This window comes from Symphodus melops, assembly GCF_947650265.1.
Source record: "Symphodus melops genome assembly, chromosome: 13".
Classification (NCBI taxonomy): Eukaryota; Metazoa; Chordata; class Actinopteri; order Labriformes; family Labridae; genus Symphodus; species Symphodus melops.
This window is the reverse complement of record NC_136703.1, coordinates 23,552,871-23,580,396: the sequence shown is the minus strand read 5'-3', so window position 1 is coordinate 23,580,396 and position 27,526 is coordinate 23,552,871. Positions and strand designations below refer to the sequence as shown.

Sequence of the window (27,526 nt, the reverse complement as noted above, 5' to 3'; positions counted from 1 at the left end):
TTTGCAAAGGTATTTGAGGTATTTTATGATTCAAATGATGCCACAAAGAAATCCTAAGTATTCATGAACTCCAGATGATGCTTTCATACACAGGGCAGATACTAAAAAACTGGGGGGGAAAAAGGTAGAAATTGAAATAAAGTTGTACAAGTGTTGTTTCTTTCCCTTGAGCTATTCATAATACAGTATTAAATAATTAAACATCACTATGATTTAAATCATCATGTGCAGAGACCAAGTGACACCATTTAATAAAAGGTTTAATTTCAAAATACAGCATAGTATTGTAAAGAGAAAAAATATATATACTTTTTGCATAATGTGGGGTTTTGAGTTCAAAACATTGGAGTGAATCATATAAATTCTCAAACATAAATATCAAAACATCAATGCTCTCCAATGTTATTGGTGTATCAGATATGATAAATTACAAACATCTGTATGTCCAAAGTTTTATTTTTATTTAACCAGAAGAAAAACGTGTTAAGTTCTCCTTTTCAAGAGTGTCCTGACCGAGACAGGCAGCAGCACAGATACCAACGTTTCGGTCAGACAATGAGCAGCTATACATACACACAAACCTAATATAAGGTACATGGACACATTAAAGAAGTAAAGCAGCAAATATTTGTCAAAAGGGATATAATACAGTAAAACAAGACAGTCAAAATGATACCAGGATACTTTAAAAAAAACTCTGAAATAGAAACTTACTGTTAGCAACATGTAGCATATAGCTAAAGCCATGTGTGTTGCCGAGAGCGAGGGTATCATAAATACTGTGCTGACCAATGCAAACCACTCAGCACAAGATCTTTGTTTTTCATACTCATAGTCTACATCAATGCTAGTGGCTGTTCTGTTCTTTGTGCTAAATAGCTTGCTAACAATGACAATGCTAATATATAAATCTTTTGCATTTCAAATGTTTAACATGTTTTCAACTTCTGTTGCATGTTAGCATATTTACACTGGTGACAATTCTTCCTGAGGGGAGCATGAATGTGTGTACCAAATGCCATTGTCTTCATTCAATAGATGTTGCAACTATTCAGCCAAAAACCCCAAAGGTCAACCTCGTGGCGGTGCTGGATGAAAAATCCAGTGGGATTGCAGAAAGTTGGGAGAACTTTTTAGTTAGTGAACCACAAAACTGTTATTGGAATCCATTAAAAAAAAATGATATTTCTATCTCAGAAGCAGTGGACCAAAAGAACCACGTTGTGCTGAGCCATTAGCATTGTTGGAAAGGCAATTATAGCTGTTACAAAACAGGTAGTTTACAAATCATTTTTACAAGATCTTTTGAAATTATTTCTGTACTTTGAGCATGTGTCCAATGTCCAGTGTACTCACAGTCTATGTACCATATAACAAATATAAATGTGATATTAAATCCAGGATAAAAAATAACTATAGTTCATGACTGTGTACATTATAGAGCATATTGACAAAAAAAAAAAAACATAAACATGTCAGTGTACATTGAACATACAAATGTACGATTAAACATCAACAACATTGATATTTGGTTTTCTGCCAATGCCTTCGACAACCACGAAACAGTTACTGAAACGAACGTGTTCACTGCTTTGTTTTCAGGTTATTTTATTGGTGAGGAGACAGTCATCAAAGTTCCTTGAGGAAGTGGCAGTGCACTGCGAAAAACAAACTCCGTCCTTGAGTTCTTCACACTGTCCTTTCATCGTCTGACAAACAGTCAAGTCAAAGTTACTTCCTTCAAACCTTCCTGTGGTTTGGTTCTGTGTTGTGGTGCGAATTAGCAGTCCTTTGCAGAAACAGGAAAAAGGCAGCCGTGGATGGCTTGGATGATGCCCTTTTCATGTTTGAGGCTATACACCGAGCAGCATGCCCATAAAATCTGAACCGTTCTGTATCGTAATGGAAGCGCCTGCTGCATTATCCACAAATATGGACGTATACTGCCCGGCCTGCAGAGGAAAATAAAAAACACAGATGAAAAATATCTCAAAAATTCCACATTAACCATGTGTGTATGTCTGTGTGCTGCTTACCTGTAGCTCAAGCAACCCCTGCACACTGACAGTGAATATCTTGCTGTTACTTTCTAATCCAACAATCATCTCCAGTGATCTGCAGTCAGATGTAAAAAGAAAATTTCTGATTAAATGTTGTGTTTTTTCAGCAATCCAAATTTGCATTTTTAAGACCACATTAAAAGGAAACGTTTAAAATGTCTTCAAAATAAAAGCTCTGCATTTTTAGAAGTATTTCAAAACTCTAAGGCTATTACAACCAGAAACTTAGCACAAAGACATAAACTAGTTGCCAGGATGTGTCTCTAGGAAGAAGCATCAATTAAGCTCCCAAATGAACGTGCTGTATCTAATGAGAATCATACATAGTGCGTAGGGAGAGTAGAGCAACTTCACCATCTGTGAATCTACTAAAGATTTATTGAACTGACAAAGCGGCCAATTAGTCTTAAAAATATGGACGTAAACCACGGGAACAAATTTGGTTTCGCTTCAGTGAGACCAACGGAGGAAAAGCTGAATGAAAGTTTGCATTGACTAACAGCAGCTTGTGGAAGAGAGACAAGTGGAAGATTAAGACTTTGGCTCTCCACTTCTCGGACAGCCACGCCAGCTGCTCCTTCCTGTTTCCAGTCTTTCGGCTAAGCTAAAGAAACAGAGTAATGGTGTGTTCGTACAACCTCTAAAAAGCATCCAAGCCATTAAGAAATTCTAAAACATTTCTAAAAGCCATTTTCAAAGGAAGCTGGCAACATAGAACTACACGCTTTGACATGAAGGCTATTGGTTGAGCTTTGCTCCAATTGTGCAGAGAGGCATCAACCAATCATATGGTTTTGTTTCAATTCAATCCATGCCTGTTCATCTTGAGCAAAGGCCTTGGTCTATCCCATGTAAGAATGGGTGGAAAACATATTCTCCACCCAATTTTTGTGCACATTCAACAGCAGTTCCCAGTCAGCATCCCCTTCCAGTACTGAGTGCCTCCTTCGACGGGGTTTAAAAACCAACCCTCCGCCAGTGTTCAATCCCAAGAATGAGCTACAAAGCTAACAGCTAACAAGCTAACACAACTCTATCCTACACATTTTTGGCTTACTGGGGGAACAAATTCAGAACAGCCCTAGTTGCGACAGGCTGTGCAAAAGGCTGCTCGTAACAGTTAGTGGTCGCTTTCCCAGAGTTTGCAGAGGACATCAGAGGGGGAACCAGAGAATATTTTCTCCATAAAATTATATCCAGTTTCAGTGAAAACAGTTATTAAGTTGTGGTTTTGCACAGCAGTCAGTGAAGGCAAGACCCCAGAAAACACTCTGCTTCACATCCAAAAATCCCATGACAACATTAGCATGTTAAAAACCTTTGAGTAGCACCATCTGTACCAATAAAGCTGGCCAGGCTTGGCTGTTTTGTACCTTTGTCACTTGTTGTGGGAACGGTTAGTATAAAATCCCAAATGTCAAACTCCCAAAACACTGAGTGCTCTCAGGGTCTGTATAGATGGTTATAACATGACTACAGGCTTATAACCACACAGTGCGAGCACTGGCTCCTGTTAAGTGGAAAATGCTTCATTTTTATGGCAAATCAATCATGTTTGTCTTCACTCCGACTGCCATCACAATGAGCCTCATTGCACATTCTCTGCATTTTCATGTGTGGGAGCGAGACTGGCTGGGGGTTTGGCTCGAAAAAGCAAGAGTCAAGGACTCATTTGGGTTAGGTAACCCGTCATAATAATATTATTTATCCGTTCCCCTCATTGTACCACGCTCGAAGAGAGGCTGTGGACCAAGGACAAGTCTGGGAGAGACTTCAGGGAGCAATTCATATCAGACATTTTCACGGACTTTATGTAAACAGAAGTTTAGAAATATTCGATAGCATGGCTTCCCAACTGAATTTCTATTTTTCCGCAATGTTGATGAATGAGTTACTTCATGATGTGTCTCTCTCATCCCAAAGAAGGACATTTCACTGCAGTGCCACTGAATAAAACAAGCTGTCTGCAGAGTCAAAGGTGATTCTATAAAGATTAGTTAGGCGGCCGGGCTCTTAGTGAGAGGACATTTCCTTTAAAGACCTGCTCTGCTTTTACACAGGAAATGCCACACTGGTTCCACACAAAGTGTAACAGACAACCACTTTAACAGCTCTTAAATTCTGGTGAAATTTAAGGTACCATTTAACACCAAGAACATATCGCTTTTACATGGAAAATTAGAATTTCAATAATACTAGTATGGTTGTAATCGGCTTATCTGATCAATGTGAATGATGGCCATGATAAATAAAAACCACAAGCATTCAATCAAAGTGCCAGTGAGCACTGACTGTTATTTCAACGTTGACATGTGGTTTAAAACAGGGTGGTACATCCCAGAACTCTTTTCAACAATTTTTCATCCGTCTCAAATCAAGTCATAACATCAACGTGTCATGCGTCATGTGACCATTTTGCAGCAGTTTGAAAAAAATCTCATCGATGCAACGATATCATTCAAATGAACGCTTTACGGGCTGTGTGGTTTTTAACAGGAAGGTTCAAAGACATGATAAGGGATCCGTTTTCAACGTTCCCCACAGAAGAAGATAAAAGAGAATACTCAGGAACTTAAGCTTTGACGCTCTTTGTACCCCGACAGACAGCCCCATGGATGTTGACGAAGTTATTTGATTCCAGACGAGAAGAGTTGAGAAGAGTGCGGGACTTGAATACAAGCAATGTGGTTTATATATAAGCATTTAATAATGCTTCAAATAATGGGTGATTATGTTTTATAAGTCGTTTCACAGGACGCCGTAGCTGACTTTAAAGCCCCCTCAGAAGAAAAATGATCCCGGGGAAAGGTAAGGTACTAAGATTCCTCCAGCACATTTGACTATTGCTGTGTTTATAATGTGTATTTTTGTTGTGCTCAAGTTTTTTGAGTGTCCCAGTTATGTGGTGTGAAAAGGCGGGGTGCCGGTGGACGAGTGGTTAGCTCGAGCTTCTCATGTGAAGAGGATGACGTCTTGGAAAGCAGGGATTCCCAGTTCGAGTCTGAACTGTGGCTCCTGTCCTCCATGTCATTCCCCACTCTCTCTTTCTCTCTCTCTCCACGATTTTTGACTCTAGCTACTGTTTTGTCTTTAAATAACTGCATGAGAAAAAAAACTATTAAAGACTAAATATTGGGATACAGGTGTGCATGTAGACACACTCAAAGGTTCAGAATACCTACGTGTATCTGTGACAGAGCGATTCGATGCAGATCAGCACACGGACATTGTCCCTGGCCTTCAGCTGACTCTTGCTCCTCTTCACCTCATTGTGGTCTGTAAAGATTTAAAACAATCACATGAGGATACAGCTTCACCCTCAGTTCAGAAAAAGAGATAAAAAAAGAATAGAAAGTAAATTCCCTTGAAGTGGCTGCTCGTTAAAAGCCCACAAAGCTGATCGTCTTATCCAATCACAGGAAATGTAAGCAGGCCTGTCACGCTCGGTATACACGGAGCCTCAATAAGAAAGATGCTCTGTTCATGAAGAGTTCTGTAGTGGTGTGTACTTAAGTCTTTCCAAAACCAAGAACACAAAAGAAAACACTGCAAGGAGCGGATCCTACTGTGTCTCTCTGTTAACGATTTAGGACTCTTAAGCTTTGTTGTTTACATTTTATTTAATAACTTATTGATGATTTTATTTACCTTCTTCCTTCTAGTTTTAATATTATATAATGGGTTTTTTTGGTTGCTGCTATTTTTTCCGACAATTTGGGGATATTTAAATTTACAGGTCTTTCTTTTGCCTTATGTCAATCTCTCTCTTTGTGCAGCACTTCAGCCTGCATGCTCGTGTGTAACAAAGGTAGAAAATGCATACTGTTGAGTTGAGCTGAGCTGAGCTGAGCTGAATATAATACACCATATAAGATATTTAGTTTGATTTACCGATGTGGACATTAGCAGAGAACTGGTAGATCCCGGTGATCGGAGCCGTGAATCGTCCAGTAGACTGGTCCATCCCCGTCCCTCTGAGGAAAGCTCCTTTAGCTGGAGGCTGAAAGCAAACAACATTTGTATTTAATGTGCTGATTAACCTGTTGATAAGAAGTCAAACTAAGGATCAGATAGAAAAGTACATTGTGTTTTGCTTAAGAGCACTTCAGCAGAGCTTCTGAAAAAACAGTCCTGCCAGCATTTCAAATGAGAAAATAAATCTACTCCTTTGTGTTGAACGCGGAGCTAAACTTTGCTGATACTAAAGCTTTAAATTTGTTCAGAGTCAATAGAGACATGTTGAAAAAATATAGCGCAGGTCCAAAACGTGGAAGCGCTCATTCGCTGTGTTGCACAATCCACCCTTCTTTGTTGGAGTAATACATTTTAAAACTTTAAAAACTCAAGCGATGGTTAGCCCGTCGCTGGACTTAGACTCTTAAATAGATTTAGTGATCGCACGTCCAATCAGTGACATGGAGAAAAATCACCTACGGTTGAAAGTTTGCAAGCTTTCAGACAATCTTTTCCCCTGTTTCTCATTCTATTATGAATGAAAGTATTAACAATCAAGTGAACAAAGTAAAAGACAAAACATAAAATTAGAAGAACCCTGCAGAAAGATATTTTGACTGACGAGGGCTAGCTTGGCCGGCTAGCTTGTTAGCTGTTAGCTTTCAACTTCAAGTCGTTCATGTATGAAGACGCACGTTTTGAAATATGTGCAAAAAAATGTCACCACTTCTGCTGTTACCAGGAGTATTGTTCTTTAAAGACCTTTGACCTTGTGTTGTCCATTGTCTCTTCTTAACCTCTAACTTTACAAAACATGTAGCATTTCAAAAGCCTTGGTGACATGTATTTTACAATTTTACACAAAGTGTGCTGTGTTAGCATGTTAAATAATTTAGCAAAGATTTATTCTCTCTCCTCCAGCCCTGTCAGCCCATCCCAACAAGGCATAGTTCTTCCACTACAGCATGCCGTTTTAAACAGTGTCTATTTCTGTCCTCTCCACACTTTATTCCAAGTCAGAAACAGAGTGCCTTTTGTATGCCGCCCAGAGACTAATGTGTAGAATTGAAAAAGTGGGTATTTTTGACCAAAGAGCCAGCTTGAGTCTCAGAGTGGCAGTGCATGCTTTGCCAGTGCCAGTTACCAGAGAGGGGATGATCCTCTTATAATACCCCCACATGCAAACCAAGCGATGATTACCAAACACTCCCTCTTTCAAACACAGTTAACACAGAGAAGCAAATGGGTCAGAAACAAAGCGTGTAACCATGCAGAGGAGGATAAGCCAAACCTTTTTTCTTTTTTTTTTCTTCAAGCATGCACAGGCACCAAAGCTGAACCAGTTCATAAACATTTACTTGGTTTCAAACAAACATACTGTCTGAAAGTTTTGGAGCTCCACCAGCGTCTTCTTGTCGACCAGCACCGGTCCCTTGAGTTTGCAGTGGAACGCCTCTTCAATCCGCCGGTAGGATGTCATCCCTTCCAGGGTGAGGAGAGCCGTAGGGAGCTGGCTGGGGCTGGTTGTTCTGTCCAGTGCTGCTGCTCTTCTCTCTGTAGCCTCTGACAGAAATGAATCCATGTTGTTATCGTGTAGAAATGGGTTCAAACACACGTAATTTGATCAGAAAGATTTCACATCAAATTGCACATTTGAACTGAGAAATAAAATGAAAGAACAACCTCTCAGCTCTGTGAGGAGATGTGATGTGTTTAGAGGTTTCTACCTTTGATCAAGTCTTTAAACTCCTGCAGAAGAACTTCCTGGGTCACTTCAGCACCAGGAGAGCCAGGAGGTCCCTGTGGGCCAGGAGGACCGGGAGGACCAGGTGGGCCTGGCTAGGGGAAAAAAGATGAACAAAACACTGTAATGCAAAGACTTGATGTGGAGTTATTTTTGAGCTACTTCAATTGCAGTAAATACTACAACGAACCAATCATCATTAAGACTGGAATGAAAAAAAGGAAGGCACACAGTCCATATATTGGGTTTACCAGGGGTCGTTTGCGCTTGCGACATTTTCCAGGGAAGTTGCCAACAGGTCTTTTTACAAAGTCCATCCATGATCCCAGCGGATCCACTCTCGTGTTGTCAGGAGTCTACAGAAGAAGAAAACACAGACAGAGAGAAAGAAAATGTTCAGTCATGAATTCCCCATAGGTCATTGAAAATAACACAAAAACAGAGAGACGTCGTTGTCTTCGCTTTACCTAACAATAGTTTTATCAATGAGAGATTTTGGGAATCAACTGTATACAATGAAATCCCTAGTTCAGTAATTTTGTTTTTAACTAGTCTCCACCAGTCTTCACAGAGTGCTGAAACCCCCGTCTTCTCTTCAGAAAGACCCGGCCTTTTTTTTATCCCCAATTATGTTACCAACCTGCTACTACAAACGTATTGACTGTGAGATGTTCCACCAGGTGTTTTCTTTTTCTTTTAAGATGAATTTGGGCTGCCTATGCCTTTACTATAAACACAGGACTATTGGACAGAGTTGGAAATCAGTGAGAGAGTAATAATGTAGAATGACGAGTGGGAAAAGAGCCACAGGTCGGATATGGACCCGGGTTATCCACTTTGAGGATGATAGCCTCTGTACATGGGGCATTATTGTAAAATAATCAGGGATTTTAAAAAGCAGTATTTAACACATGAATGTTGCGATTGTTTAAAAATCATTTCACCCAACAAAAAGAAAAAGAATAATGCAAAAGAAGGTGAAGTCGAGGAATCCTTATTTCTTCCTTAAAACCATCGCTGGAAAATATTTTCCGAAGATACATTTACAGATACACATTGGCAGACACAGAGGAAGGTCACACAGGGAAGGCCTCTTTCTCTCTCGATTTAAATTCCCAGTGGAGTCTTTTCAGTAAACTCTCTAAAAGTAGTCATCATTCTCCTCAAACAGTCAACCTCATGCTTATTTTTTCATTCCCATATAATTCACTCAGGTGCCACGTCGGTTCTTATTTGCTCAATAGACTTGGATGAATGTAAACAAACTGTGTCAAGCAATTCCTTTTTTCAGCACATTAAAATTTCCATGAGCACTGTGGTGAAAAATGAGTCTGCTCACGTTGGTGTGATGTAGATTCTGTGGATTGCAGACCTCAATGACTGTATTTTAGAACAACATGTCAAAGAGGCTGACACGTTCTCCCTCTGCAGAACACATAACAGGATTCTCTTTTATTAATGTAAAGTTATGATGGAACATTTAAGAAACAAGATAACACATGGATACATGGTATGTGCAGTAGACTAGGGTTGGTATGCATGATTTAAGATTGTTAGTCTGTTTCCTTATCATGTGTATGCTCCATCTTCTTATCTGAAACAACATATGTATAATAAATCACTGGAGAGGAGACTGGGATCTGCTATGGAGATATGAAGAATACTCCAAGAAGTTTCTCTGGAAGCAACATTTTTATGTTACAACTGGCATGTTTTCATTTCAGTAAAATGTGAGGCTGAATGAATTCCAATTAGAGAAAGCCTGAATCTAACCCCCGACCATTCTCCAAAATGTCAAGTGCCCTCAGTTGAGATAGAAGAGGAGATAAAGACGAGCCATGGAGGTGAGCTGCCTGAAAAGGAATTTGTTTAGGTTTTGGCAGCGGGACATGGATCACTTATCTGCAAAACCAACATGCCCCTTTCTTCACTGTCAAAGACTCGCCTCTTGTTCCACCGCAACAAAGTGACTCCTTGTTTGTCTTCGCAATATACTGAAATAAAAACGTTCTTTATATTTGGGATTTCCAGCAGTCCCCCTCTCTCTGCGGGTCTCTCTTCTCTCTGACAGCAGACAAAATAAACAACTTAACAGGCGCTGCGCTGGCTGCGTGTTGGATCACTGTGTGTTTTTGTTGTGATTTTGAGGCTTGGAAAGAGATAAAAGTGAGGCTGATTTGGTCAAGACAAGAGCACTTTTACAGCCCTAAATGCTGTTTCCATAAGACTGGGAGTCCTCAGGATAAACTGCTTTTTCCTTTACTATGTCAATTTTTCATTCTCATAAACATGCCAGCTCTGAAAGCTTTATAGGAATATTTTAACATTTTAAAAAGGACTGATTAGTTTGGCAACTTAAGGACGGCATAAAAACAAGTGAACACACCACTGACTGATCATCACCTTTTAAATTGGTAAGATGAACAGTTACTTGTTTAGACAGAAAGCTGTTATAGATCATCATTTATTTGAAGTGATGTTTTTGGACCCCTGATGAACATATTCACAATCTGCCGTTACACATTTTAAGCTCTGTTTTGGTCTCCACCACCTTGTAATGAAAACCACAACTTTTTGACCGCAACCAAAATATATAAAGCGTTTTTTTTCTTTCTTTCTGATAACTGTGTTAAAGCTCCACTGAGGAACTTTTGGTTTGTGTGTCCCTTTTTCGAGGCCTCACATCTCTTTGCTGATTTTGTCCTGTACAGGCGTACAAAGTGTTTTCTGATTTAACATTTTATTTCTGCTGTCTCTAAACAGTCAAATCACTCATTGAGAATCTCTTAACATTTAAAGCTTAAAGTCAACCAACATATGACACCTACCACGCAGCAGTGGTTTGAGGCTTTTTGTAATAACGATATTGAAATAATAAAATTGTTGCAGATGCTCTCATTTGCTTTTTTGACTCATACAGAGGCATCGGTATTAACTTTAGTCTGTTTCATAATCAGCTAAAATAATCATCACAGGGGCTTTAAAATAAGGAGACCAGATGTCCCAGATTTTCGGGGACAGTCCCAGATTAGGCCGCCCTGTCCCCAAAAATGTCCCCAATTTGAATGGGTGAGAATTCTGGTGTCCAGAATACTCGGCTGAATTGTTTACTTTTGCTTGCTAAAGAGCGGAAGACAGAGATAGGTGACTGTGTTCAGGTAGTTGTGTAGTATGAAGCCATTTGTTTTGTAAGCTTGAACTAGACTTGGCTGTGTTCGTTAGCTGAGGTAAAATAAGGATGATTATAGTACAGTGCGCCTGTTTATCTGAATTGAAGACCTGAAGTGAAGCCACAGCGCTAACGCCAAACTGTCACTGCAGTTAGTGAGGGTGTAATCTGTGATTAGACAACTATGACAATAATATTATTTTATGTTGCTCTGTCTTAGAATAAGACAGTGTAAAGACAGAGGGATGAGTGAGGGGGAGAGAAGAAAAGAGCAGAAAAGTGTAAAGGAAGCAAACTGAGTAAAGGCAGGAGCTTTTGTTTGAAAAGTACAAAAATTCCAAAGAGTGGTTCATAAATCCATCAGCTAAATAATAGATAAGTTAAATAAGATAAGAATCAGTTTTTTTTGTTTTATCTCTGTTTTTTAACAACTCTAATGTCAAATGCTGCAGTGCAGATAAACAACTCACGCAGCCTTAACAAAGGTGGCTATACTTTCATTTTAGTACTACAAAACTACAACTACTAACTACTGAGGCTACTGAAACTCCTTATTGGCTACTCATGTGCTTTAAAACACATTAAAAATACCAGAATATATTGACACCAGTGGTTTTGTAAGGGGGGGACACTAATAAAATTCTCCTCATATACTTTTAAAGCCAGGTAATAACACAGCCCGCCTCATTTCCTAGTTTAAAAAAAATCAAGCTTAAAAATGAAATATGGTTGTTTTAGAGATTTACAGAGGTTATGTGTGGGATTATTTCTTGGTTAGAGACACACTGACTTCCTGTATGCCTTGCTGTTCAGGAGTGTTGTTGCTGCTGCAGGAAAGGGCTGCATAATATCAAAATAATTTTGCTAGTTTAAACAGATATTTGCAAGCTGACCACTGGTTTAGGTATTAATCGATACCTGTGAATCATCATCATCACATCAGGCATTTTGAGCTCGTCAGCGCTTTGACCAATAAACCCAGACCTTGGCATTTGTTCTTGTGTTTATAAAAGTGCCATAGATCATCAGCTTTCTTTTCCAGAGATAGAAAACACTGCAAGTTGGACCACACATGTGACTTATAATTAGTCTTTCCTTACATCATCATAAAAAAAAGACAGCATATCATTGCCAGGAAATCAGCCTCACTCTGAACTTGTTATTCTCTATAACACACGCCATTATAATTAAACCATTAAATCTCTACCCTCAAGGATTTTCTGTGCTTAAGGTAGAAGGGCTACCACCGAGGTAATTATCACCTCCATGATCACTGGATAAAAAAAACTTAATAATTAGCTTTAGGAGTTCTCAAAATGTTCTATTAAAACCCACTGCACTGTAGTTTTAAGACTCTACATGGTCTGAGCATAACATACTCTACATAAACATGACAGCTGGGATGGCTCACACAACTTGCCAGAAAGTATTCTGATTCATTGTAACCAGGTGAGGTTCTGTCTCGACTGAAAACATCAAAGACTCCACACATGCACATGAAAACCATATTGCTCGATGGCGAAGAAACGCCTGTCAGAGTCATTCAATCTATCACATGCTCCTTTTGACTGCAACATAAAGTAAACTATAGATGCCCAGTATCAGCACATACAGCTCATGAACAAAGTGTGGAGGGAGCACATCCAGCTATCAGTCTGTGAGAAGATGAAGAATTGCAGGACTCTGGCTTTGATCATCACTGATGTGTGAGTGCCTCAAAGTGGGCTCGTCTGTCATCAGGCGTGAGCGTACGCTTTTCAAGCGAGAACCGACAGAGAACATGTCAGGTATTCTGTCAAAAGGTGAGAAACTTTAAATCTTCCAGACAGTGTTTATCCTGGTTGATGGGGCTTTAAATCATGACACATTACCGAGGCTCTGGTCTAAAGAATGGGATGCATTGTCTGCAGGGTTTCGAAAAGGTATTCAGACCCGTAACTTGGAGTCCCATCACAACAGCGTGGGAGATTTTCCATTACAAGAGAAGTCCAGAGTCTGGAGTTTTACATTGAAAAAGTACAACGTCGTATCATCAGCAAAATGGTACTATAGCCTCCACACATGGGACGTGCGCACCAACCACTAGGCCCCCATCGCGTCAACTGTTAGATCTGTTTTTTTTGTCACATGCTACAGAGATTTCAAAGACCTGCATCAGTCTATACAATGTTTAGACTTAAGAAATAATCCTTCCTGAAAAGCCAGTCAGATAAATGGAGCCGAGCAAAAAAATTACTATACGAAGAAATGTTAAAAAGTTGAAGTAAACAGAAGCATCAAATGGAAAAAATCAATAGTGAAAATATACACACAATTATTCCGAGAGTTTTTCAGTTAGTTTACTCTCTCCGACTGATTGTGTACAGAGCAAACAATGAAAGTGAGCAGAGTTTGTTTTATCAGCCTGCAGCGAGTTTGGAGTTTTTGGATCAATTAGTGGATCAGTTCTAATCATTGCTGAGATTTCACAGAGGCCTTATGAGATTTTATGACCCAGGAAAGAAGGATTTGGGTCTGCATGAATAATCTTCTATGTGCACTGCTTTAAGTGTGTTTGTCATGTAGTTTAGGGAAAATTAGGTTGAATTTATTTGCAGCAATAAAAAAGCAAAATATTTCCCTGGGGCGGCGTGCCACCAAAAACACAAACACAACTGTTAAAACACGTCTCTGGGGCCTCGAGCAGATACTGAAACTCTACTCCATCGCAGGCAGCTCCTGAATTCTTCCATGTGCACCACTGAACTTATCTTGTTTTCTTTTACGCCTTATCGGGTTTTCTACCTGTCTTTAAACACCAGCAACATGAAACTTTTTGCTGCTGATAAAAAAAAAAATGTTGCACAGGCAGGTTTAAGGTTTAGACAGGATGACGGAGGGCTTTCTTTAATCCCTTGTTTTTACATCCCAGCACTGCTCCCTGTGCAGTCATCCATGCATGGGTGGACAGGCCTAACGCCGGGCTACTCCCATCCCACGAGGTAGGGATCCCTGGGCTGAGTGGGACGAGGGGATCCTGGTAACCTGCGTGCATCCCAGTCGTCATGCATCCACCCCGTGTTCCCCACCGCTGCGCTTCATGGACACACACCGCCTCCAGGACTTAACACCGCAGAACTAAACACTGTTAGGCATGCAATGTTGACTCTGTTCTCTTCTCACTGTTATTACTCAATTGGCAGGCGGTGTGTGCACAACATAATTACTCTACCACACTCTGAGGATGTTGCTATTAGGTCAACAAATGTAGATGTGGCACCATTTTTAAGTGCAAATGGAACATTGTTGCTATATAATGACATAGCTGAACATGCTTCTTATCAGTGTCCTGATTTTAACTTCACTGTTGTCCCAACAAAGGTGCACTGTATGCATTCATTAAGTGCGAGAGAAAGTGAATAAATTTGTGTTTATGCCTAAGAAATCACTGGAGACAATCTTGGCTTCCTCTTGATATAAAAGGGCAATATAAGCTGAAGCAAACCTCGAGCGCCGTGTAACATCTGTTTTGTGTACGAATTATAGCTTTGAAATTGGAGTGAGTGCTCATTTTCCTTGTGGTAGGTAAAATGAGCTGTTGAAAAGCGCCAGTGATCCCGATCCATCTCAGGTAGACAGGTTTGTGCCGTGATTTGACTGTAGGCATATTAGATCCTCCTCCTTCTATGTGATTCATTCTGCACTCTGTTACATAAATACACAATGTCAATATCTCATTTTTATTTTCCTGCTATAATTACGCAACTAATTGGCCCCTTGTGTTTGGCTTATTGAAGTTATGAAAGCTGAAGAGACTAAACAACTGCAAAAACTACAATCTTTTTTTTTAAAGGAACAGTACATTCTTTCACAGTCTGCTGTGTGCACTGCTCTGCACCTACATGAGGTGCGTATCACCACCTCCTTTTTCTAAAGGACTAGTTTGACTGTTTTAGATTAATGCAGAATTTGGTTCATAAAAAAAGATTCATAAAATATCACTTTGACTCCACTTTTCAAAATACGAGCAGTAATCAGCTTTTTTGAAGCTTGCTTCACACTTTGCTTGTTTATATGTTGGTTAAGATCAAGCAGCAACTTCCAGTCTTGAAAAATGAAGGCAAAGCAGAAGTGCAAAACCCTGCAGTTTCATCGACTGTCTGCTTGAAGCTGGCTCCTGGGAGTAACATAAACATGACAGTAAAGAAGCTGTTTTTACAGCATAAATAAACAATCAACATTAAACGGCTCTGTTCTGAATTTGAAAATGATGTGTGTAGCTGATATGATTGACAGGTGGGCGGGATGTAACGGTTTGTCAAGAGGCTTAACACCCACCTCAGCTCTCAGCCTGTTGTGAGGAAAGAGAGGCTGAGACAGCATTTCCATCATGGCTGCTGCCGATGAGCCTCCAGAGCCCCCGGCCATAACAGATGGGTGACATCACATAGGCTTCGTCCGTTAATATTTAAAGTATAAGGATTATAAATTATTTTTACAAAATCTCCTGTCATAGCAATAGCAAAAAAAAAAAAAAAACCACAAAGAAAAATCTGGTGTTTGTTGACATTGTAAAACATTGCAATCTGAATGCTAAGCTAAGCTAACCATCTTCTTGTAGCCGCTTCAATTTTACCATACAGCTCTTCATCGTAAACGCGAGGAGAAATCTCTATTGACAGACTAATATGTGCTTTATCTTCAATTTCAACTTCTCCACAGAAACACTAAATATGTCAACAATCACTAAAAGAGTTTTATTTCATTTTCCTGCATATATGACTGCACATTATAAATCACATTAAACTGCAGGAATGTTATGTTGTCTCGTCAGCGTCGGACTTGTTTTCACTTGAAGCCACAGTCACCAATGTACTGTTAAGAGCAGCTATAATTTCAGGAACATGACCAGCACATGATAAGAATCAGGCAAGATTAAGGGATTTCTATAAATCTGGCATCAATCTGTAGCTATTATAAATGAAACGTAATCCAAATAAAACAGTCCCTCTCTGTCTGTGAGCTCAAAAGACAACACTGAGGTTTATTTTACTTGCAGATTTTCAGATGTAACGACCAAAGACTGTTTATTATTTGTTTCCCTTTCGGATGACTTCATTAGTTAATTAAAATGTTAAATAAGCGTGACCCTTTGAGTCGTCTGTCTTGTTGAAAGCAGAGTTCACCGTCCTGCGACACAGACTGAAGGTAGTTCACGCCATCAGCAGAGTATAAAAGGTGTGTGCTCTCACTGTGGTTCTGTTTCCTTTGGGACTCGGTCTCGTCTCCCATGTGTGGGTAGATCCAAAAGGTCCCACACGCTGCCGCATTAATCATCACTGGGGATGAGAGAGAGGAAACAAAAACCCTCGCCTGGGGATAAAACCCAGCCATTACTCAACACGCCAGGCGTTATGTTTGACTTGACTCCCTCAATTACAGCCATCACAGATCCCTCGCTGCTCTCAGCAATGACAGATTCCTCTCATCTTCAGAGTGCAGAGCAATAAGGTTTACATACGGGACATTTTGCTTTTAAAACACAAAGATCACACTTGTTTGAAATGCACCTCCGTAATCACGTCGTAAAAAAAGAAGAAAAAAAAAGAAATTCCTCTCGGCGCACAACTCCACACCTCACTATTGTGATCACTTTCAAATGGAAAAAAAAAATCTCCTGAGGAATGCAGAGTACAACTGCACAGTGCCAACAGCCCACACACGGGATTGGTGAGATAGAAAGCAAATGCCATCATCAGAACTGTTTCCACTGTTTCCATTGGGCACAGGGGAATAACATGTAAACGTGGAGTGTAAATGTTTGGCTTGTTTGAGGACACACATTTCCTGCCAAGACAGCTCCAATGGTGGTGTTGTTTTCTGTGGGAGCTCACAGATGTGTAATAGGATAAACTTACAAACTTAACCAAGAAAAGCAGCTACTTTTCACCGTGTGTGGCATGATTTTCTTTTTTTTCTTTTTTTTTCTTTTCTTCAACGCAGAAACATGGAAAACGGTGACACCTACAAATGTGTCCACTTCTTCAGATGTCAAGCTAAAAAGCTCAGGTTCTCATCATCACAGGTGACACTGTTTGGCCAAGACACGATCTGGCCCAACACAGCATCTTAAGAGTGATTATGTCATTACCCTGTGATTGTGAGAGATGAGATGAAAAGAATGTTAGAGAGAGAGGCACAGGGGGCTAATCCTCACCGAGGTGTTCTCTTTCAGGACCCTTTCTATGGGGCTTTGTGAGGGGCTTACACGGCATGCTGCCCCAGTTTTCAGGGCCGCACCGCCCCTATCGGATGTCCCAGACACAGCGGAGTCAGACTGGGGCCTGTGAATGACAGAATCAATGGGCTGGGAACAACATCGCCATAGGTCTTTAAATGTCTGCCCACCTAACTTTCCCAGGAGTTACATCATGGCAGAGGGCCCCCGTAAGGGACCTCGGAGGGAAACTGCAGAGACACCCAGCTCCCAGTGGGATGAGGCTGAGAAGTGAAATCCCAGCAGGGTGCAATATTCAGGGTTGACACAAGGTCATCCTTCATAGCCTCTGCTTTTACAAGGCGAACCAAGTCAAATAAACACCACCAGGCCACAACCACCTACAATGTGTTCTTAAAGATACAAAAGGAGACCTCACTGCTTGGACTCAGGAGGAAGGGGGGGGGAAAGGCGGCGATGGTTACAGTTAGGATTCCACAAACCGAGTGCTGGTCAGAACTGCAGGCTGGTATATAGGGCAGTGAGAGTTTTATGAGAATGCCAACATAATGGGTGGGCTGAAAGCAAAACAAATACACCGTTGGAAACATTCGCAAATATGCAACACCAGCAATAAACCAATAAATAACAGAGTCAGGGGCCAACTGTTGCTCCTGGAAATGGAATTGTACCACTGGAAAGCAGTTTTGCAAGAGGATAACAACACCGGTCTACGGTTACTGAATATATTTTGTCATGGTGAGAATTCTCTCAAGCTATCAGAAACTATAAATGTTGAATCTTTCATTCTTTGTCAGTCTGTTTATAACATCATTTCCTGCGTTTGAGAATATTTCCATCGGCTAGATATTTGAAACTTTCCCTCTGTCCTGATGTTTTCACAGCGGATGGAAAAATTTTGGTGGCAGACACCCGCAGCGCGCGCTAATTGATGCATTGATCAGCCTTTGGACATCCACATTCCTGGCATACCTCCGGAAGTCATCCATTCAGTGTTTCACACATTTTTGGTCCTCCTCACTATCTGAAGCTTGACCTGGAAGGGCACACCTGTCCTGTCGTGGCTTCTACCTTTGCCACAAGTCATTTGCCCTGCATATTGCCTGTGCTGACAAGTTAGGTTCACGTCTCGCACACAGCGCCTTTCATATTTATTCACCCCACTTAGACTTTTTCGGTTCGCCGTCATGTTACAACTTCAAATTAAAATGGATTTTTATTGTGTTGTTTGTAATGGCAAAAAAAGAGAGTGTGATATTACCCAGTTCTCAAAATAATATATGAACAAAGAAATGTAAAAAGATCTGAGCTTTTTACTGTGAAACTAAGATCAAGTGCAACAACTTCCTTCAGGTTAACTTTAGTCGATGTTTGGCTCTTTAAATGCTCGGGTAAAAAGACAACTATAAAATCTTTTTGAATTCCAGTTTAGAATGATGTCTAATGTTGAAAGTCCAATGTGGGGGGAATTGATACCATCCTAACGGCATATAAAGCTTAAATATATGAAGAAAAAAAAAAGTGATTCCAACATAAACTTTGTACATTTCATAAAAAGTTTGAGTCAGTACCTTGATGCTTCCACCGACCTCCTCACTGTTGGACAGAGTAGCGTTGAAGGATTCTGTGTGCTGCGGGGTGGCCTCCTTTGGCCTCTTTCTCTCCTTCTTGGCATCAACCCCTTCCAGAAGGACACACTGAGTCCAAAACACTGCAGCCACCACGGCCAGAGGCCCAGCCGCACACCACATCTTCACACTTATTTTCAATCAATCCCTCGCAGGAACTACCTGAATCTTCTGCAAAGGATAAGATGAGGGATGCCCACAAGGCTCAGGAGGGAGACCAGAGGAATGCAGCTTCAGGGACTCCCTGTCCAAGAGTCTGTCAGACTGGCTGCTGCAGCCGTTGCTCCCTTCCTTGATGAGCTCTCAGGCAGCACAACGTTGCAGGGGCGCTGTTAAAGCTAGCCAGAAATCTAGAGGAGACTTACTCAACTATGAAATGTGTCAAGAAGAACGGTGCAAGGGAATGACAGATCGGCGCAGATCTGACAGCAAATAAACCCATTAGTGAGATTTTTCACGCTTTCTGCTCTGTTGGGGGGTGAGGTATTGAGGAGGAGGGGATGAGGAGTGGGTTGGGGGGTAGAGGGGGCAAAAGAAGACAGGAGGAGGGGTGCGTCCAAAGCTGAGGGTGGGCTAAAGATGGATGGCAATATTCTTTTGACCCAGCTCCCACTGCTTCCTGCACTGAGATCCAGGCTGTGCAAAAGTTGGGTGGCAGCTGGAAAGGCTGCAAGATCCAAACAAAAAATCACCCCCCCCTCCCAAAAAGAAAAAAAAAGATGCAGGTCAGTGTTCAAGTCTGCAGCTTTACTCCCAAGAGGAGATGGATGAGGTCCAGTTGTGAATTGTTATCTCCTTTTAACGTTTCTTCCTCTATCACGAATCTAAACAGGTGTGATCTTCTGCTTCTGTCTGAGACAATTATCTGACACAGGTGCTTCCCTCTAACTAATCCAACAAATCATGAAGTCCAAGGCCACGTGTGAGACTGGCACGAGAGTGATTTGTTGTGCAGTTATAGCTCCTGTTTCCCTCCCTGTCCCTGTTCTCTCATCTGCTCCTTTGCTCTAACTGAGCTTACAGGAGGGCTCACAGTGGAGTTTTATCACCACCCTTTTCTCTCTCTCTCTCTCTCCCCCCTTGCTATTTCTCTCCTCCCTTGCCTCTATTGGCAACCTTACTGGCTTACTCTGCTCTGTTTTATCTCATAGATGAAATGCTGGGGCTGAAGAGGTTATTTGGCAGACGGTATTGTGTGTGTGTGTGTGTGTGTGTGTGTGACGTGTATAAAGTTGTGTATCTGCGAGTTGAGGACAGCTTGGCTCAATATTAGCAGATTCTAGCAAAGCCTTGTGTTCATATACGAACAAGAAAGAACAACCTAATTGTGTAAGGTTATTGCCAAATTATTTCATATAATCTGTTGCTTAAGTACTATGAAAGATTGATGAGTGTGTCATTTCCTGTGTGTTGATGTTCAGCAAAAGTCTAACCTTTCTGGACAGCCTAATAGAAGGTAATACATGTCCTCTAAGTTGTGTAAATTGCAGGTGTCTGTAAATACAACACAGCTGATGTGAACAAATTGGCAGTCTGGGTATTCCTACTATAAGCTAATTTGTCTAAAAAGAAGTCAGCACTCTCAGTCTCTTATTGGGATAAATAACATGTTAGCTCATGAGTACATCCCATTACAGGCTAGGACTGTTTTCCTGGTCTGTTTGCTTTAATTATATTTTAACACAGTGCCACCCAGAGGCAGCAGCTTGCAGTGCAAATATCTCACCAGTACCTTTCCAGTATGGCTCCCTGCTGGTGCCATCCTACTTCCTGATTCTGCTGACATGCCTGCAGGTGGTAGAAGCAGAGAGCAAAATCCTCGTCCATGGGAAATGGACTAAAGCCAGAATTTGTTCCTTTTCACCTTGAATTTTCTTTTTTACATTGAATTTTTTGAGACATTTTATTTATTTAAACATTGGAGAAAAAAAACAGTGCTAGAAATATCGTTGGCTTTTGAAATTCAAAGTCTTATTTAGATGCTAAAAATGCAATGTAAAAAAAATTCACAGCTAAAAATTCGAATTCAAAATTCAATGGCAGGTTTACTTCCATAGAACTCAGTTTATCGGAACACAGGTACTTCACCTGGTTGTAATCAGTGGTTTGTGATTGGACTGGGCGGGTCCCAGTATCATGGAGGAGCCACGTGTACAGGAAGTGGAGTCTGACAGCTCGCCTGACTGGAAGCGACGCAGCTCCGTTTGAATAGGAAGTCCAGCTAACATTAGCTCACTGGTGCGAGCCGTTTCCTAATTAGCAGACTCGCCTGAACTTTCCACAGTGTCATCGTCAAGACAGGTCAGTCGTTTTTTGTTTTCTCCTTGCCCTGCATATATTCAGACCTCTTACTTGTACCAAATCGCGCTTGGATCAGCGATGATGTTATATTATCCTGCGTGTGTTAGCCATTCAGTTAGCATAGTCTGTAGCAGTTTAAATCGTGTGACGTGATGCGATTCAGTTCACCTGCTAACCGTTATTTACGTCCAGAACACTCGGTTGCTATGAGACCACATAACTCACCGCTGTTGAAAAACACGAAAGTAGACAATTTGTATATAAAATGCCTGAGAGTTGCGATGTTTTGAGGCTTTGCCAGCAAAGTTATTCTGTAATATTATGTAACACGTGACATATTTCCCGTCTGTTACTACTGGCCAACATTTATTTTATTTTTTTATGTTAAATATTATTTAAATAAAGAAGCTCCAGCTGTTATCAGAAGTGTGACGTTTCCTACAGTGCGTTAGATCGCGATCTCTGTGTTAACTTCTGCTTTCACTACCTCTTGGTGTTTGTCGATGTTAAAATATTTTTTGACTTAAGTAGCTAATGCTTTTCTTTCCGAGTCATGCATTCACACATCAGTAAGTAATGTGTGAAGGGAAATGAATTTTTTAGTAAGCATGGTTTAATTTTGGAAAATCCGAATTTACCTGAACGCATCATTGAAGTTGTGCGTGATGATCTGAATCGATATTGTCTTTTTGTTCTTGCGTTTTTAGAGTTGGTTCCTCCATAACTAACTAAATAAGAGTCGGCAATACGATTAAAAAATTGATCATCATGGGCTTCTGATTAAAAAGTGTTACATTCATCCAAAAAGTTAAACATTACTTACATTATTTTAAAGAACAGCATATATAGATATATAAAGAGCAAACCTATTTCAGGATGTATCAAATCTGGAAAAAAAACAACAAATTGATGAAATGTCAGAAATGATGGCACTTCCCTCCAGCTAAAATTCTTCCTTTTTTGTTTCTTAAGACAATCATGATGCTCTGGAGAAAACTGTGGCGTAGAAACTGCCTGGCCGTGTCCATGCTTTGCTTCATCCTGCTCCACAGCATGGATGTGCATGCACGGCCAGCCAACATGTCCGCCTCGAAGGAGAAATCTCCAGCCACCAAAGACGAGAACGAGATCCTTCCCCCAGACCACCTGAACGGGGTCAAGATGGAAATGGACGGCCACCTGAATAAAGACTTCCACCAGGAGGTGTTTTTGGGCAAAGAGATGGAGGAGTTCGAAGAGGACTCGGAGCCCCGAAGGAACAGAAAGAAGCTTATTGAAATATTCTCCAAGTAAGACTGGCTTTCCACTTTTGAATCTCTGGCTGGAGTTACAGCATTCCTGAATAGCAGAGGCTGCTGATCAGGTTCTGCACGAGCCACAATCAGTAAAAAACCCAGTTCAAGTGTAGGACTTAAAACGCTGGGCGTCTGAAGAGGTGCGGCCTGTGACAAAAATCTCAAATATGCTTTGATAACTATACTTATCACTTTTATGAGAAGCTTAGGGTGTGTTCGGATTAGATATCCCCGGGTGGCTTCGTAACAAAATGATATCTTAGGAGGCAGACGAAGCAAAAAAAAGAAACACTGTCATTAGACAAAAGATTGCAATTCAGTTGGTAATATAAGCTCAGCATTGTAATGGTTAATATCTCATGTAAATGTACCCAGTGCAGAGAAATTGCCCCTGTACATTTAGAAGGAGATATTAAGAAGCATATTTCCTGTGTTGGTGGTCTGACAGCAGGAAAGGACAGTGCATTTTCAGAAGTGATCCATGTCGTAACACACGTAGCTTTTCAGGAAGAAAAATGCTTCCCAGGAAACACGTGAGTGTAAACAGTATCAGCGCTCAGGATTGGTTGTAAGCAGGACAGATGGTGCAACAAATGGGATGTTGCAGCTGATTGTTTATATAAAGCAGTGAAATGGAATAATGCCTTTTGTTAGTTTTAGTTCTAACCAATTTTTTTTTTTTTTTTTTTTTCAAACTCTCTCGTCCCAGGGTCGATTTCAACAGGGACCGGAGTGTGAGCGCCAAAGAGATGCAGCGCTGGATCATGGAGAAGACGGAGGAGCACTTTCAAGAAGCCATGGTGGAGAACAAGAACAGTTTCAGAGCTGTTGACCCAGACGGCGACGGTGAGAGAAAAGCTACTTTTAATTCTCTGTTTTTAAATCCTTCAGTCCAACAGCATGTTTGGGACATGACGCAACTCATTGTCCCTGAAATCTGTTTAGTCAAAACCCAAACATACAATTAATTTCTTGTCTGTAGGTCATGTGACGTGGGACGAATACAGAGTCAAATTCCTGGCAAGCAAAGGTTTCAATGAAAAGGAAATCGCCGAGAAGATAAAGAACAGTGAAGATTTGAAACTGGATGAGGAAAGTAAGTGTACAATTACTTGGAGTACATTTGAAAAGTGTCTCATGCTTATGTTCTTCAGATGCCGAGTTAACATCAGTATAACTGAGGTGGATTGTCTTGTTTTTGCAGCTCAGGAGGTTTTGGAAAGCTTGAAGGATCGCTGGTTTCAGGCCGATAACCCTCCAGCCGACCAGATCCTGAACGAGCAGGAGTTCCTCTCTTTCCTTCATCCCGAGCACAGTCGAGGCATGCTCAAGTACATGGTGAAGGAGATCGTGCGAGACTTAGGTACATTCAACTGATCGATCGATCGTCGTCGTAAGAATAATTTCCAGCCACCTGTAGGTCAGCGGAGACGACGTGTCACAGCCATGTAAGGCGAATGGGGAAGTTGCAAACAGAGGCTTATTGACACATCATCAGATTTGCAATATGCAAGTCAACACGGGGAAACATTTAAATGAAGGCCAATGTTTGACTCTGCTGTTATCTTTGTTTGCTTCTCCACCAATCTCCTGGGAGAAGAATGTGTCTGCTCAGCTGCTAAATGCTCCACTTTGTTTACCAGCGAGTCCCAAACATCGTCTGCCTGATGCTGGGTTCTGAGTGGGCCGTCGATTTTGAGGTGCTTTTACCTGAACACAGCTGTTTACTGCTGATGAGAGCAGAGGGAGTGAACCAAACACAGTCGACCTGCAGGCTGCTGAAACATCACCCGTTGTTTATATTACAAACCCAGCATTGGGGAAATAGGCAAAATCTTTATTTAGTGCCAGTTCATAACAGATGTTATCACAAGACACTTGACAAAATGAGCAGGTCTAGGCGCCACTCTTTGTTTCTAAAGAGTCAACATGGATCCATCATGAGCACAGCACGAGGACACATTTACCAAGTAGGAGTGGCAGTTAATAACTCAACGTAAGCTGGAGCAGAAGCAGACTCAAAGAGCTGCAGAAAGAACGAGATGAATAGAAACAAAGCAGCAACAGCAACTACGATCCTACTGCTACAACGCCTGAAATGTTGGTTAATGTGTCAAAGCGTCATAACAGAAACAGAAAATTAATGATGATCCATACTTGGTGTTTTTAGAAAAGTAACCGGCTTCCTAAAACATTGTCCTACTTCATGTGTGAGCTCGACAGGTTTTTTTTGCAGCATGATGTCAGTGCAGAGTGCAGTCTGTGTGCGACATCGTAAGAAGGAATTTTATATTTATGATATTTTTTAATTAAATGTCATACAATAGTAAAATGGAGAAAAGGCCAGCCGCTCCACAGAAGCAGTTCTGCAGTTTGAAATGAATTAGTAGAAAAGCAGGTAAAGCTGAAAGATGTGAACTTTACAGGATCAGACTCCAACACTATCCCAAAGGTTTCTGATTCATCAAATCATTACTAATGTTTCAGCCTGTTTGGCTCTGAGACAAAACCTCATTATTATGAGTCGTCATCAGAACTTGATCTGATAATATTGGCAAGTTACGGCACCTTGTGTTAGAAAGGCTCTGTGACAGATTACAGGGTGAAGACTCCGTGTGTGTGTGTGTGTGTGTTGATCTCTTTCTGCAGACCAGGATGGAGATAAGAAGCTGACCCTGTCAGAGTTCATCTCTCTCCCTGTGGGCACCGTGGAGAACCAGCAGGCTCAGGACATCGACGACGACTGGGTGAGAGAGAGGAAGAAGGAGTTTGAGGAAGTCATCGATTCAGACCACGACGGCATCGTAACCATGGATGAGCTGGAGGTCAGTCAGGAAAAGCATCTGCTTCGATTGTTCCTGTTTTTACACTTTTTCTGTGTTGTCAATGTACTGAACTCCTCGCTATTTCTCAAGATCTATGTGGCCAGACTATAAAGAGTACAATCATTTTTTTGCTGTGTCTTCCCGTGTTGCCGCAGGAGTACATGGACCCGATGAACGAGCACAACGCTCTGAACGAGGCCAAGCAGATGATCGCCGTCGCAGATGAAAACCAGAATCATAACCTGGAGCTGGACGAGATTCTCAAATACAGCGAATACTTCACAGGAAGCAAGCTGATGGACTACGCCAGAAATGTTCACGAGGAGTTCTGAAGACGTATCAGTCCTCAGGCATCCTACGTCAGCGTTAGGGACACGCCTGAGGGATGATCTAAGTGTGCAATCGTGTGTTTAAAAAGCCTAGCTTCAGCGGCCTCTTTCACCGCTGACTAAAATGAAGACATCCCCCCCTTCAGCTCCAGACCGTCTGCCTGATCAACGTCTGCCTTCTGTGTGCCACTGCTCCTTTGTTTCTTCAGTCTTGTTTTGTTTGTTTTTCCACTTTTCCACTTTGGGACTTCTTCCAGAATTTCAGGCACCTCTAAATGGCTTTGTGTGTTATGTTGTGAAATGTGTGTATATTTGGAATTTTAACTCTGACTTTGTGTTGCAGCGGTGAGAGAGACTCCAAGCTAGGCGAGATATGTGCTCTGCTGGACGTTTTTGTATAAATTAAATATGTGTAAATATTAATAGTCATGTACCAATGCCTCCATCAGAGAGAAAGATGAGAGTATAAAAACGATGCAGCTGAGAGGAAGAACCTTGACCAACAATTTCCACCGACTCCGTGGACGACGCGTTCGCTGATCGATGAGCACGCTGCAGACGCGTGTCAAGCTGGACAGAATAGAATAAGCTGGACAGGAAGTGTGAGCGTCCAGACGATTTCAAAATAAATGCAATATACGGACTCACGCTGATAGTTTCTGTCACTTGATCAACATTAGGCACCAAACGAAGTTCTCCCATCATGCGTGTACAGCTGCTCACAGCTGCGGGCGCCGAGTCGGAGTTTGTGGAAATTGGTGGTTACAGATAAATCAAACCAGTGTGAACAAAGTTCTAGGTTCTGGTTTAATTAACACTTACGTTCCCTTAATTTGAAAGGGGGATTTTGGTCATTAGTGGCTAACAACAACATCCGTCCTTCTTCTTCCAACAGGGTTATAACTTTGTAAAAAAAAAAAAAGAAAACTAGAAATAGCTTTAAAATAACTGCCTCAGTAACTTCCAGTTATCTTAGCACAGACTCTCATAAGTTATTCTCAAAGGTTTAAAGCTCATCATGTAGACAAACAGATTAATATATGATATATTGAGTGATAGAAGGTGAAGCACAGGTGTCACACGCCACTAAAAAAGTTTTTTGTTTTATTTAAACTAGCTTCACCTGTGTGTGTGTGTGTGTTAGCTCAAACGAGGCTTGTAGTCAGGGCTTACATCTTTCCTTGACTTAAAGAATGTCCAGGTCATACGTATCCTGCTTTTTCTGACTTGAGGGGCTCCAGAAGTTAATATTCTTAAAGTGAACTAAGAAGAATTTATCTATTTATTTTACAATTTGGATTTGATCATCACACAGATCTGTGCTTGTTTCTTTTTTGCCCCATCCAAACAGAGGCGGATTTGTTCTCCTCATTTTGGTTCACAAACGTCAGATCACACACTCTTATTCATGTTTACCTGTTAAATTTGAAATGGGTTACTTTATACACGTGCACCTTGTTTTAAAAAGCATGGACCAACAGTGTTTTTGTTGAAACTTCAGTGACTTGTGCTGTGTTTTTTGGATCCTGGTGCAGACGTCTCTGTCCATGGCCCTGTTTGGATTGTAAATGAAGATTTATGATGACCGAATGTGACACAACTTTATAAAAATCTATTGCAAATAAACTGGTGACAAAAATAAATATTTCTTATAAATTGAACAGGATTGTTGTATTATACTCAAAGTATCAATCATCTCCTCTACACAATGTCATTATTTAATAATAGTTGTCTCGACAGATATTGAGACAGGCTGTGGTAGCACTATGTTTTTGTTAATAACAGCCATGCTGAGCTGGAACTGCTGATAAAACACTGAAGTTTAGGACCATTAACAAGATTAACGTTTCCTAGCATAAATGTTAATTTTAGATTTAAAGCAAGCTGAGAAAACAAAAACAATGTTTATGCAAATATTCATGTAACTTTTGCTTTTAGTTGTCTGTAAACAATGCACATTAAAAAGCAGCTTTGTCCACAGACCTGAAGTTTTTAAACACAGTA

The 27,526-nt window shown here is 40.9% G+C and overlaps 2 protein-coding genes across 5 annotated transcripts; one reads left to right on the top strand and one right to left on the bottom strand.

Annotated features, from left to right (window-relative positions):
- Positions 1 to 242: 242 nt before the first annotated feature.
- Positions 243 to 21,780, bottom strand: c1qtnf12 (C1q and TNF related 12). Of its 4 annotated transcripts, none has more exons than XM_079358836.1 (9): positions 21,101 to 21,780; positions 18,716 to 20,560; positions 8,010 to 8,114; positions 7,742 to 7,853; positions 7,393 to 7,577; positions 5,952 to 6,060; positions 5,243 to 5,336; positions 2,037 to 2,115; positions 243 to 1,952 (listed from the first exon to the last, which is right to left on the bottom strand). In XM_079358836.1, exons 2-9 carry the CDS (start codon positions 18,893 to 18,895, stop codon positions 1,854 to 1,856), a joined length of 963 nt encoding a protein of 320 aa, XP_079214962.1. In that variant the 5' UTR covers positions 18,896 to 20,560; positions 21,101 to 21,780; the 3' UTR covers positions 243 to 1,853. The 4 variants fall into 4 exon arrangements, with proteins under 4 accessions (XP_079214962.1, XP_079214963.1, XP_079214961.1 ...); XM_079358837.1 differs by having other exon boundaries at positions 20,505 to 20,560; positions 21,101 to 21,776; XM_079358835.1 differs by lacking the exon at positions 21,101 to 21,780 and adding an exon at positions 20,861 to 20,949.
- Positions 20,939 to 27,183, top strand: sdf4 (stromal cell derived factor 4). Its single transcript, XM_079358834.1, has 7 exons — positions 20,939 to 21,073; positions 22,046 to 22,362; positions 23,078 to 23,214; positions 23,351 to 23,464; positions 23,573 to 23,731; positions 25,018 to 25,193; positions 25,349 to 27,183. The coding sequence occupies exons 2-7, from the start codon at positions 22,052 to 22,054 to the stop codon at positions 25,523 to 25,525; spliced, it is 1,074 nt and encodes a 357-aa protein (XP_079214960.1). The 5' UTR covers positions 20,939 to 21,073; positions 22,046 to 22,051; the 3' UTR covers positions 25,526 to 27,183.
- Positions 27,184 to 27,526: the final 343 nt, after the last annotated feature.